Source organism: Chlorocebus sabaeus, chromosome 6 (assembly GCF_047675955.1).
Source record: "Chlorocebus sabaeus isolate Y175 chromosome 6, mChlSab1.0.hap1, whole genome shotgun sequence".
Taxonomy (NCBI): domain Eukaryota; kingdom Metazoa; phylum Chordata; class Mammalia; order Primates; family Cercopithecidae; genus Chlorocebus; species Chlorocebus sabaeus.
In genome coordinates this window covers 45873895-45888088 of record NC_132909.1, presented here as the reverse complement: position 1 = coordinate 45888088, position 14194 = coordinate 45873895, and the positions used below count along the sequence as shown (strand labels likewise).

The following is a 14194-nucleotide window of genomic DNA, read 5'->3' as shown; positions in this document are numbered from 1 at the left end:
TCCACCTCCTGAGTTCAAGCAATTCTCTTGCCTCAGCCTCCCAAGTAGGAGGGACTACAGGTGCGTGCCACCATGCCTGGCTAATTTTTGCATTTTTAGTAGAGACGGGGTTTCACCATGTTGGCCAGGCTGGTCTTGAACTCCTGACCTCACGTGATCCACCCGCCTTGGCTTCTAAAGTAGTGGAATTATAAATGTGAGCCACAACACCAGGGCTTATTTTATTTCTTTTTTTTTTTTTTTTTTTTTTTTTTTTGAGACAGAGTCTCGCTCTGTCGCCCAGGCTGGGGTGCAGTGGCGCAATCTTGGCTCACTGCAAGCTCCGCCTCCCAGGTTCATGCCATTCTCCTGCCTCAGCCTCCTGAGTAGCTGGGACTGCAGGCGCCCACCACCACACCCGGCTAATTTTTTGTATTTTTAGTAGAGGCAGGGTTTCACCATGTTAGCCAGGATGGTCTCGATCTCCTGACCTTGTGATCTGCCCACGTCGGCCTCCCAAAGTGCTGGAATTACAGGCATGAGCCACCTCCCAGCCTGTTTTATTTCTAATTGGTGAAAGTTGTATATATTCATCATGTACAACATGACATTTTGAAATATGTATGCATTGTGGAATGGGTCAATGGAGCTAATTAACATATGCATTACCTGACATACTCAACATGTTTTGTGATGAAAGCGCCTAAAATCTACTCTCTTAGGAATTTTCAAAATACAAAAATATTTACAGTCACCATGTTATACAATAAATTGTTTGAATTTATTCCTCCTTTCTAACTGAAATTTATATCCTTTGACCAGCATCTCCCCAACCCTGCCCCCAACCCCAGTAACCAGTATTCTACTTTCTACTGTTTTTTTGAGACAGGGTCTTGCTCTGTCACCCAGGCTGAAGTGCAGCAGTGCAATCACAGTTCACTGCAGCCTCGAATTCCTGGGCCTAAGCGATCCTCCTGCCTCAGCTTCCTGAGTAGCTGGGACAACAGGTGTGTCCCACCACACCTAGCTAATTTTTTTTTTTTTGTAAAGATGGGATGTCACTATGTTGCCCAGGCTGGTCTCAAAACTCCTGGCCTCAAGCGATCCTCCCATCTCTGCCTCCCAAAGTGCTGGGGGATTACAGATGTGAACCATAGCACCAGCCCTACTTTCTACTTCTGTGAGTTTTTTTTTTTTTGGAGTGGGGGTACATGTGTAGTTTGTTACAGGGGTATATTGGGTAATGGTTAGGGTTGCGCTTCTAATATACCCGTCACTCAGATCTCGAACACTGTACCTAATAGGTAACTTTTCAACCCTCACTCCCTTCCCCCTCTCCCACTATGAGTTCAACTTTTAAAAATTCTACACCAATGAGATCATGTAGTATTTGCCTTTCTGTGCCTGGCTTATTAACATAGTATCCCTCAGCTTCATCCATGTTGTTGCAAATGACAGGATCTCTCTTTTTTTTTTTTTTTTTTTTTTTTTGAGACAGAGTCTTGCTCTGTCACCCAGGCCAGAGTGCAGTGGCGCGATCTCAGCTCAATGCAACCTCCACCTCCTGGGTTCAGACGATTCTCCTGCCTCAGCCTCCCAGGTAGCTGGGATTACAGGCACATGCCACCTCGCCCAGCTAATGTTTGTATTTTTAGTGGAGACGGGGTTTCGCCATGTTGGCCAGGCTGGTCTGAAACTCTTGACCCCAAGTGATCCGCCCGCCCCGGCCTCCCAGAGTGCTAGGATTACAGGAGTGAGCCACTGAACCCAGCCTATTCATTCATCTGTTGATGGACACTTAGGTTGATTCCACGTCTTGGCTATTGTGATTAGTGCTGAAATGAACATGAGAATGCAAGCATTTCTTCCACGTACTGATGTCATTTCCTTTGGATATATACCCAGAAGTGGGATTGCTGGACCTAGTGAGATAATATTTTTTTTCCAAAGTTTGCAACTTATATTAGAAACATGTTTTTTATATTATAAAAGAAAAAAAATGTGTTTCTGTGAAAGGAGAGGCCTTTTTTGGTTCTGAGCATGTCCAGTGCTATGGGTTTTGTAGCCTTGGGGAACCATGGCATCCGCCTTCCTGGTGCGTGTGCCAGATTATATCGCATAGATGCTGACACCGGGGTCCCACTTCCTCCCTCCTGTCCACCCTGGACCCCACATGATCCTCCAGGCACATCAGCCACCCTTGTGCTTTGAGACCCTGCGAGCCCCTGGCCAGCCCAGCCGAGCAGCAACACAATAGCACCCCTTGCTGCGAGTGCCGGGCCGCACTTCCCCCTCGGATGTATAATAGCACCAACCGGATATTTTTAGATGGGCTTTGAAAAGTCGCAGTGTGCTGAGACCGCATACCAGACGCGTGAGGTCACCGGGCCTGGGAGCAGCCTGTGTGCATGGATAATTGGTGCACGGGGTAATCGCAGAACCAGAAAGCCCGCCCTTGGGCAGCCACGGTGGTGGGAGGGGCCCCTCATATCCCAAAGGCGTTCCCTGTCGTGTGTCCCCAAGACACCAGGCCTGGCTGTGATATTAGAAGTCACTGCAGAGACTTGTCCCCTGGGTTTGAAGTGAACACTGTGGCTCTTTAGGGTATGAACGTACATTTCTGGGGCACCTCTGCCACAGACCAGGCTTTACACCAAGGTGGGGGGACCCCACTCAGAGAGGACCCGTTTCCTACTGCAGACACCCCAGGGCAACCAACAGGACTATCCTCCCCACCTCACCCTCGAGGACAGGCATCCCTTCGCCATCTGCTTATAGTTAGGCCAAGCAAGGGGAGCTTTCTGCGCCCCTTCCTGGGACTTTATTTTAGGGTTTGCCTGACAGATCTCTTTGAATTGAGCTTGATTGGGAGGAAAGTCTGGTCGTGGGATCACATAGGCGAGGCTGGGCTTCGTACTGTCAGGCACGGAGCAAGGAGGAGGGCCTAGGCCTGGGCACCGGGCCCCAGGCTGAAGCTCATTTCCTGCGTGAGCTCCAGACTATGGCCCTGCAGGGTCCCGTGAGCATCCAAGGAAACGAGGGAGTCGGTGCCTTCAGACTGCGGACTCCAAACAACAACAACAAAAAACACAGTTCTCCAGCTACCCCCTGGACAGCTGGAAATGAAACCTAGAAAGACCACAGGGATCCCCTCAGCACCTAGAATGCAGCGCTCACAGGAGCCTATGGAAGGGACAAAGGGACCAGTAAGTCCCAGCTACCCAGCCCTGCAACTCCCTTTTATTTCCGTCTGTGTCCATCAGTGCTCCCCAGTCGGGGTGATTTGGCGATCTCTGGGGACAGTCTTTGGTTATCCCAGATGGCATCGGGTAGGTGGAGGCAAAGATGCTGTTCAACACTGTGTAGTGCACAGGATGCCCCCATCACACAGGGTGGTTCACCCCCCAAAAGTCCCATAGGCACCCAGGAAAGCCAACTTCACCAGCAGAGCCCCTGGTGGTTCCCGCCCACCGACAAGCCCCCCAGGTTTCATCAGACCCTGCAGAGACTGTTTCAAAGTTCAGCAGGTCAGACCGGACCCAGTGGCTCACACCTATAATCCCAGCACTTTGGGAGGCCGAGATGGAAGGATCCCTTGAGTCCAAGAGCCCCAGACCAACCAGGGTAACATAGTGAGATTCGTGTTGACAAAAATCATTTTTAAAATTAGGCTGGAGGCAGTGGCTCACGCCTGTAATCCCAGCACTTTGGGAGGCCGAGGAGGGCGGATCACCTGAGGTCGGAAATTCAAAACCAGCCTGACCAACGTGGAGAAACCCCATCTCTACTAAAAATACAAAATTAGCTGGGTGTGGTGGCGCATGCCTGTAATCCCAGCTACTCGGGAGGCTGAAGCAGGAGAATCGCTTGAACCCAGGAGGCGGAGGTTGCAGTGAGCCAAGATTACGCCATTGCACTCCAGCCTGGGCAACAAGAGCGAACTCTGTCTCAAAAAAAAAAACAAAAACAAATTAGCCAGGCACGGTGATGCATACCTGTGGTCTCAGCTCATTAGGAGGCGGAAATGGGAGGCTCGCCTGAGCCTAGGGGTTGAGGTTGAGGCTGCAGTGAGCTATGGTCACACCACTTAAACTCTAACCTGGGCGACAGAGTGAGACCCTGTCTCCCTGCCTCAAAAAAAAAAAAAAAAAAAAAATCAACAAGTGAGCAAGGCTCATGTGGTGACCCAGTCCCCCCCACCAAAAGCACCCGGCTACTGCCCAGACCCCCTTCTCTGTAGAGGGCCAGGTCATCTCTCTCTCTGGGGCCCCCTCCTTCTCACCTTCCTGCTTGGCTCCGTGCCCCCATGATCTCGAGCTCCTCCCCGTTTCCTTGTCCCGTGACCCAAACAGCCAGCTCCTTGAGGAGCGTGACCCGCACACGGGTCCAGCCACCGCTACTGACCAGGCTTCAAGCTGTGCGCAAGGCTTTGCAGCTGAATGGAGCCTTCTCCAAGGGAGTATCTGGGCCTTCCATGGTGAGATCCTTTTTTTTTTTTTTTTTTTGGAAACAGAGTCTTGCTCTGTCGCCCAGGCTGGGGTGCAGGGGCGCAAATGTAGCTGCAGCCTCAACCTTCTGGGCTGAAGCAATCCTCTCACCTCAGCCTCCAAAGTAACTAGAACTACAGGCACCCACCACCATACCTGGCTCTTTTTTTTTTTTTTTTTTTAATACTTTAAGTTCTGGGATACATGTGTAGAATGTGCAGTTTTGTTACATAGATGTACACATGCCATGGTGGTTTGCTTGCACCCATCAACCAATCACCTACATTAGGTATTTCTGCTAATGCTATCCCTCCCCTAGCCCCCCAACCCCCACAGGCCCCGGTGTGTGGTGTTCCCCTCCCTGTGTCCGTGTGTTCTCATTGTTCAACTCCCACATATGAGTGAGAACATGCAGTGTTTGGTTTTCTGTTCCTGTGTTTGTTTGCTGAGAATGATGGTTTCCAGCCTCATCCATGTCCCTGCAAAGGACATGAACTCATCCTTTTTTATGGCTGCATAGCATTCCGTGGCATATATGTGCAACATTCTCTTAATCCAGTCTATCATTGATGGACATTTGTGTTGGTTCCAAGTCTTTGCTATTGTGAATAGTGCTGCAATAAACGTACATGTGCATGTGTCTTTATAGCAGCGTGATTTATAATCATTTGGGTATATGCCCAGTAATGAGATTGCTGCATGCCTGGCTAATTTCTTTTATTTTTTCTAGATTTGGGGTTTTGTCGTGTTGCCCATGTTGGTTTCGAACTCCTGGCCTCAAGCCATCCTCCTGCCTCGGCCTCCCAAAGTGCTGGGATTACAGGCATGACCACTGTGCCCAGCCAGTCAGTTGCATTTTTAATGGAACTTCCGCCTTCAGGCTGCCCCACAAAAGCCTCCACTCAGTGGTCAGCCAGTGTCTTAATCTGTTCGGGCTACTGTCACAGAATATGGTTACTCATAGCTTAACTACGGGAGAAATGCGTCATTGGGTGATTTTGTGGTCATGCAAACATCCTAGAGTGAACTTACACAAACCTAGATGATATAACCTACTACACACTTAGGCTGTAGGTGTTTGTTTTTTGTTTTTTTTTTTTGAGACGGAGTCTCGCTCTGTCCCCCAGGCTGGAGTGCAGTGGCCAGATCTCAGCTCACTGCAAGCTCTGCCTCCCGGGTTTACACCATTCTCCTGCCTCAGCCTCCCGTGTAGCTGGGACTACAGGCACCCACCATCTCGCCCAGTAGTATTTTGTATTTTTTAGTAGAGACTGGGTTTCACCGTGTTAGCTAGGATGGTCTCGATCTCTTGACCTGGTGATCCGCCCGTCTCGGCCTCCCAAAGTGCTGGGATTACAGGCTTGAGCCACCGCGCCCAGCACTGTAGATGTTTAGTAGGTTATATATTAATAGGTGTGTTAGTGTATAACCACTAATAGGGTATACCTATACAAATAGATGTAGCTGGCTGGGTGCAGTGGCTCACGCCTGTAATCCCAGCACTTTGAAAGGCCAAGGTAGGTGGATCACCTGAGGTCAGGAGTTCAAGACCAGCCTGGCCTCAAACTGTGGTGAAACCCTGTCTCTATTTTAAAATGCAAAAATTAGCTGGGCGTGGTAGCTCGTGCCTGTAGTCCTAGTTACTGTGGAGGCTGAGACAGGAGGATCACTTGAACCTGGGAGGTGGAGGTTGCAGTGAGCCGAGATTATGCCACTGCACTCCAGCCTGGGCAACAGAGTAAGACTCGATTTCAAAAAAAGCAAAAACAAATAGGTATAGCCCATTGCTTCTAGAGGCTGCAAACCTGTACAGCGTGTTACCTTACTGAATATTGTGGGCAGTTGTAACACAATGGTAAATATTTGTGTATCTAAACATAGGCCAGGCCTGGTGGCTCATTCCTGTAATCCTAGCACTTTGCAAGGCCTATGCAGGAGGATCACTTGAACCCTGGAGGTCGAGGCTGCAGTGAGCCAAGATCACACCACCGCACTCCAACCTGGGCGACAGACCAAGATTCTGTCTCTAAATAGATAGATAGACTGGTTACTTTGGCTCACACCTATAATCCCAACACTTGGAGAGGCCAAAGTGAGCAGATTGCTTGAGCCCAGGAGTTTGAGACTGGCCTGGGCAACACAGTGAAACCTCTTCTCTATAAGAAAATAAGCCAGGTGTGCTGCCACGTGCCTGTAGTCTCAGCTACCTGGGAGCTTGAGGCAGGAGGATCACCTTGAGCTCTGGAGGTTGAGGCTGCAGTGAGCCATGATCATGCCACCGCACTCTAGCCTGGGCAACAGAGTGAGACCCTGTCTCAAAAAAAAGATTGGGTGGATGGATGGATGGATGGAAACATAGAAACAGTACAGTAAGAATACAGTATTATAATCTTATGAGACCACCGTCGTATATGCGGTCCATCGTTCGATCGTCATTGCTGTGTAGTGCGTGACTGTACCACGTAGACCAGGTGGCTCAAACAACAGAAATATATTCTCACAGTTCTGGAAGTGAGAAGTCCAAGGTCAAGGCTCTGGCAGATTTGCTGTCAGGTGAAAGCCCACTTCTTGGTTCATCGATGGCATTTTTTCCCATGCCCTCACATGGTGGAAGGAGTGAGGGAGCTCTCTGGGGGCCTCTTCTATAAGGGCGCTAATCCCATTCATGAGGGCCCCATGTAAGTGACCTCATCACCTTCCGAAGACCTTACCTCCTGAACGTATCACCTTAGGCTTAGAGTTCAACATATAAAGTTTGTCAGGGGCGAGGCATGGTGACTCGAGCCAGTAATCCCAGCACTTTGGGAGGCCGAGGCGAGGAGATCACTTGGGGTCGGGAGTTCGAGACCAGCCTGGCCAACATGGTAAAACCCCGTCTCTACTAAAAATACAAAAATTAGCCGAGCGCAGTAGCACACGCCTGTAATCCCAGCTACTTAGGAGGCTGAAGCACAAGAATCACTTGAACCCAGGAGGCGGAGGTTGCAGTGAGCCGAGATCATACCGTTGTGCTCCAGCCTGGGCAACAAGAGCAAAACCCTGTCTCAAAAAAAAAAAAAAAAATTTGGTGAGGGACACAGACATGAAGTCCATAACAACCAATATCCATCCCCCTGTAAAATGAGGCCTTGAGGAAGATCCTGTCTCTCTGTGTCATTGTGTCTCCGGTTTCTCCCTCCCCGAAGTGCTTGGCCACCACCTTCCCCACCCCCTACAATGGGACCTTGGCAATGGCCTTGCCACTTCCTTCACACTGTGGCCTTGCTCTCTCCTATCCTCCCTGGGCGCCCCAGCCTCTCGAACGGGAACATCACTGCTGCCAGACTTTCCACGTGTGGCATGCCCAGGGTGTGCCCCCTGTCCCTGGGCCCTCCCCTTGCCATGTCACCTCTTCCCCAAACCTAGTGGTCACAAGGACTGGGATAGTGGAACGCCAGGCCCCAGGACCAGCTCTGCCACCTCTCTCTCATCTGCCAGGCATCACAGCCCGCATCCTGCTGGCCTCACCCCCATCTTCTTTCTCCCTAAACGAAGGAGCCACCCGTCTTCCCCCAGCCACCACCTCTTCCTAGCTTCTCTGTCCTGCGCCAGGCACCTTCCCTGCCTCGAGTTCCCCCAGGGCTCCATCTTAAACACTCTGGAGCAGTAAGTCCCTCATGGGAAGGGGGCACCCCAGGAATCTGGACAGAGAGTGGGTATCCCCCATCTTCATTCAGGTGATAGTTACATGGAAGGCCCCAGAGGGGACCCCTGCACACTCCCTGCACTACACACACTTCCCTGTATGTGTGGACTCATCAGTACAGAGCAAAAAGATTGTCCTGTGAAAAAGGAATGAAACATTGAGCCACCGTGCCTGTCATCACAGCCCTTTGGGAGGCCTAGGCGGGAGGACTGTTTGAGGCCGGAAGTTCAAGACCAGCCTGGGCAACATAGAGAGACGCGGTCTCTACAAAAAATTTTAAAAATTAGCCAAGCATGGTGGCCTGCAGCTGTGGTCCCAGCTACTTGGGAGGCTGAGGCAGGAGGATTACTTGAGCCCAGGAGGTTGAGGCTTGCAGTGAGCTATGATTACACCACTGCACTCCAGCCTGGGCGACAGAGCAAGACCCTGCCTCTTAAATTTAAAAAAAAAAAAAAAGAAAAAAGCAGCAGCAACCAGACACAAAAGGCCGTACAGTGTATGACCTCATTGACCTGAAATACCCACAACAGGCAAATCCATAGAGACAGGAAGCAGATTGGTGGTTGTCAGGGACTAGGGGAGGGAAATGGGGAGGGACTGCTGATGGGGACAGTCTCCTTTTAGGGGGATCAGAATGTTCTGGAACCAGATAAAGGCGATGGCTGCACAACATTGTGAATGTACTAAATGCCACTGAATTGTACACTTTAACATGGTTAATTGTATGTTATGTTAGTTTTACCCCAATTTTTTTTTAAATTGCTCTTTGAACCCACTTATCTTCCCACCAAACTGTAGGGCTCCTCGAAGGAGCTTCCACATACCCTGCCTTGTGTCCAGCAGTGAGCCCAGAGTCCGGATCAGCCCAAAATTCCTGCTGCAAAGAGCCCAATAGGCAATATTTTCTCCTTCGCAGACTAGATGGTGGTGTCTGTTGCAACACAATTGAATGAGCCTGGCGTATACCAATAAAACTTTATTGATGGACACTGAAATATGAAGAGGTTTTTCACACCAGGAAATATTCTTCTTTGGGTTTTTGTTTGTTTCTTGTTTTGCCATTTACAAATGTGAAAATCATTCTTGGCTCACAGGCAATTAAAAAAACAAGCATCAGACCAGATTTGGCCCACAGGGTGTGGTTTACCCTATCAGATGAATGATTATAACTGAAAAGAATTCAGGCAATTGCCATTTTTAATGTCAGAGACTTAAACCTTGAACACCGGCCAGGCACGATGGCTCATGCCTGTAATCCCAGTACTTTGGGAGGCCAAGGCGGGCAGATCACCTGAGGTCAGGAGTTTGAGACCAGCCTGGACAACATGGGAAAACCCCATCTCTACTAAAAATGCAAAAGTTAGCCAGGCGTGGTGGCACACACCTGTAATCCCAGCTACCCAGGAGGGTGAGCCACGAGAATCGCTTGAACCTGGGAGGCAGAGGTTGCAGTGAGCTGAGATCATGCCATTGCACTCCAGCCCGGCAACAGAATAAGACTCTGTTTCAAAAAAAAAAAAAAAACTTGAGCACCTTACACAACCTCAGACACAAAGATAAAGAGAGAAATGTTGGAATGGGCCTTGACTATACACCTCTGTATTTTCCAGGTCTTACCTGGGCTTCTAAGTGACTTATAGCCTACTGTCTCAGGGATAAGTGAGTGTCCTCAAAGCCCAGAAGGAGGAAGACCCAGGGCTCCAGGCTGAGGCCTATAGCAGCTCCATCCTCGCTGGAGCCTGTTATCCTTAGCAAACCAACACAGGAACAGAACACCTAATATTGCATGTTCTCACTTACAAGTGGGAGCTAAATAGGGAGAATACATGTTCACACAGAGGGGAACAGCAGACAGTGGGGCCTCCTGGAGGATGGGAAAAGGGAGAAGAGCAGAAAAAAATAACTATGGGGCCGGGCGCAGTGGCTCACGCCTGTAATCCAAGCACTTTGAGAGGCCGGGCCGGGCGGATCACGAGGTCAAGAAATCGAGACCATCCTGGCCAACGTGGTGAAACCCCGTCTCTACTAAAAATACAAAAATTCACTGGGCATGGTGGCACGTACCTGTATTCCCAGCTACTTGGGAGGCTGAGGCAGGAGAACTGCTTGAACCTGGGAGGCGGAGGTGGCAGTGAGCTGAGATCATGCCACTGCACCCCAGCCTGGGCGACAGAGCAAGACTCTGTCTCAAAAAAACAAAGAAAGAAAGAAAAAGAAAAAATAACTATTGGATACTAGGCTTAGTGTCTGGGTGACAAAATAATCTGTACAGCAAACCCCTGTGATATGAATTTACCTACTTAACAAACCTGCCTGTGTACCCCAACACCTTAAAAGTTAAGGCGGGGCATGGCGGTACATGCCTGTGGTCGCAGCTACTTGGGAGGCTGAGGCAGGAGGATCCCTTGAGCCTGGGAGACAGAGGTCGCAGTGAGCCGAGATCGTGCCACCACACTCCAGCCTGGGTAACAGAGCGAGACCCCATCTCAAAAATAATATTAAAAGGTTGAAAACTAAAGTTTACTTAGACAAATAAATAAAATGATGTTTTTGCAAATTATGTCACAATCTGAAAAATATTAACTAAATAAACCAAGGCCGGATACGATGGCTCATGCCTGTAATTTCAGCACTTTGGGAGACCGAGGTGGGTGGATCACTTAAGCTCAGGAGTTCCAGACCAGCCTGGGCAACATGGCAAAACCCCATCTCTGCAAAAACTTAGCCAGACGTGGTGGCGCATGCCTGTGGTCCCAGCTGCTCGGGAGGCTGAGGCAGGGGGATCGCTTCAGCCCAGGAGGCAGAGGTTGCAGTAAGCCAAGATCGCAACACTGCACTCCAGCCTGGGTGACGTTATGTGACTCTGTCTCAAACAAAAAAAAGAAAGAAAGAAAATGGGCTACTCTCTGCTTACTGGGTAGCACTGCTTTGCAGGAACTGTTAAAGAAAAAATAAGAGGCCGGGGGTGGTGGCTCATGCCTGTAATCCCAGCATTTTGGGAGGCCGAGGCGGGCAGATTGCCTGAGCTCAGGAGTTCAAGACCAGCCTGGGCAACATGGTGAAACCCAATCTCTACTAAAAATACAAAAAATTGGCCAGGCGTGGCAGCGTGCGCCTGTAATCACAGCTACTCGGGAGGCTGAGCCAGGAGAATCGCTTGAACCCGGGAGACGGTGGTTGCAAAGAGCCGAGATCGCACCCTTGCATTCCAGCCTAGGCGACAGAGCAAGACTCCATCTCAAAAAAAAAAAAAAGGAAAGAAAAAGAAAAAATAGAGACCGGGCACAGTGACTCATGCACTTTGGGAGGCTGAGGCAGGCAGACTGCCTGAGCTCAGGAGTTCGAGATCAGCCTGGACAACATGGTGAAACCCGATCTCTACTAAAATACAAAAAATTAGCTGGCGCGTCTGTAGTCTCAGCTACTCAGGAGGCTGAGGCATGAGAATTGCTTAAACCCAAGAGGCAGAGGTTGCAGTGAGCCAAGATTGTGTCACTCCAGCCCAGGTGACAGAGCGAGACTGTCTCCAAGAGAAAAAATAGATAAATTGAACAATACAAAATAAAAATAAAGGCACAGTGTAAAATGAGAGGAAAAAAAAGAAAAATTCCATCCTCCTGATCTGAAAACCTGCTTTTGATTTCGTTGCAGGCTTTTGGAAACGCCAAGACAGCCCACAACAACAACTCCAGCCGGTTTGGGAAGTTCATCCAAGTCAGCTACCTGGAGAGTGGCATTGTGAGAGGGTGAGTCAGTGTCCCTGGGGTCCCTACTGGTGGGAGCCGGCCCCACGCGCTGTTGCTTCCCGACACACACATGGGAGTGAGATGTGGAGATCATGGCTGTGCGAATGTTTATGCTTTATACAGGAGAGCGAGTGTGATTTAAAGTCTTTGAGGTGAAGGTCTGGAGCAGTAGGTTGAGGTAGGAAATGTGGGCAGGGGCTGGGGACAACAGCGCAGCCCATTTCTTGTCTTGATAAAGTTTCAAATTTGGTAAGTCTTAGGGGTATCGCAGGCAGTAAGGATGTAGACTCTGGCCTTTGACAAACATGTGTCCCTTCAGCCAGAAAATGACAGGTACAGAGCAGCAAAGTGAGGTAGTTGTGCATTGGGAATACTGAAGGATGGGTGGGTGGATGGACTCATGAGGGGATGGATGGATGGATGGATGGATGGATAGATGGATGGATGGATGGATGGATGGATGGATGGATGGATGGATAGATGGATGGATGGATGAATGGATGGATGGATGGATGGATGGATGGATGGATGGATGGATGAATGGATTGGTTGGTTAGACAGACAGATGGATTCATGGGTGAATGGATTTTCAGGTAGATGGATGGACAGATTTATGGATGGGTGGGTGGGTGTATGGATGGGTGTATGGATGGATGGATGGATGGATGGTTGGTTGGTTGGTTAGACAGACAAATGGATTCATGGGTGAATGGATTTTCAGGTAGATGGATGGACAGATTTATGGATGGGTGGATGGCTGGGTGGGTGGGTGGGTGGATGGATGGATGGATGGATGGATTCATGCATGGATGGCTGGATGGATGGCTGGATGGATGGATTCATGCATGGATGGCTGAATGGATGGATAGATTAATTCTTGGGTGAATGGATTCATGAGTGGATGGATGAATAGATTCATGAATGGGTGGGTGGGTGGATGGATGGATGGATGGATAGATAGGTTAATGGGTGAGTGGATTCATGGGTGGATGGATGGATTCATGGGTAGGTGGATGAGTAAATGGGTAGATTCATATAGTAAATGGGTGGGTAGATGGATGGATGGATGGATGGATGGATGGATGGATGGATGGATGGATGAATAGATAGGTGGATTTATGCGTGAGTGGATTCATGGGTGGCTGGATAGATGGATTCATGGGGGGATGGATTTACAAGTAGATGGATAGATTCATAGGTAGGCGGATGAATAAATGGGTAGAGTTGTGGGTGTGTGGATGGGTGGATGGATGGATAGATAGACGGATTCATGGGTGGACGGATTCATGGATGGATAGGTACATGGATTATTCATGGATGGATGGGTAGATTCGTGGGTAGGTAGATGAATAAATGGGGAGATTTGTGGATGTGTCGATTAGCAAATGGATAGATTCATGGGTAAATTGGATGGGCTTGATCAGTGGATGCATGGATCCATTGATGGATAGATGAGTACTTAGATGGCATCTGACAGGGTCCAAGGCCTGGATACTCACAGGGATCCCCCACCTAACTATAGATTCTCGTTTGAGGGGCTGCTGTGTCAATGGGATTTGTAAAGTTCCCAGGATTTTGTCTGTCTGAACCTGACTGATGATCATTTCAACTGATGGTCCATATTCAAGATACAAGCAGGCACACTGTTCTCCTGTACCCTTCCGCCTCTAGCTTCATTCCTTTTTCCCACTGCCCAGGCTCCAGTAGGCAGTGGTGTGGGTGAGTGGCCCTTGACAAATGTCAGGGACTGCTCTGGCCCCTTGGCCTCAGCCCCCACAAGGCAGTCAGTGGCCCCCCACCTCCTACCATCTGCCCACACGGGTGTGCCCGGTTCATCAGAGACACCTGGAACAGCCATTTATCCCACCTGTCTTCCAGGCCCTGACCTTCTCTCCATGAAGACCCCACATTTTTCACTTCATATTTTGGGGGTTAAAATACACAACATAAGGCCAGGCATGGTGGCTCACACCTGTAATCCCAGCAGCATGGGAGGCTGAGGTGGGTGGATCACCTGAGGTCGGGAGTTCAAGACCAGCCTGTCCAATGTGGTGAAACCCCCGTCTCTACTAAATTAGCCAGGCATGATGGCAGGCACCTGTAATCCCAGCTACTCAGGAGGCTGAGGCAGGAGAAGCGCTTGAACCCAAGAGGCGGAGTTTGCAGTGGGCCAAGATCACGCCACTGCACTCCAGCCTGAGCGACAAGAGCGAAAGTCCATCTTAAAAACAAAAACAACCAAACAAACAAAAATTGGCTGGGCGTGGTGGTGCATGCCTGTGATCCAGAAATTACAG

The 14194-nt window shown here is 49.6% G+C and overlaps 1 protein-coding gene across 6 annotated transcripts in view; it reads left to right on the top strand.

Annotated features, from left to right (window-relative positions):
* MYO9B (myosin IXB) overlaps positions 1 to 14194 on the top strand; it is a 136908-nt gene that overhangs the window by 55810 nt on the left and 66904 nt on the right. For all 6 annotated transcript variants that reach the window (XM_007995676.3, XM_073016825.1, XM_073016822.1 and 3 more), the window contains exon 3: positions 11803 to 11897. In XM_007995676.3, coding sequence (XP_007993867.3) covers positions 11803 to 11897 — 95 coding nt within the window. The remainder of the gene's footprint in view (positions 1 to 11802; positions 11898 to 14194) is intronic.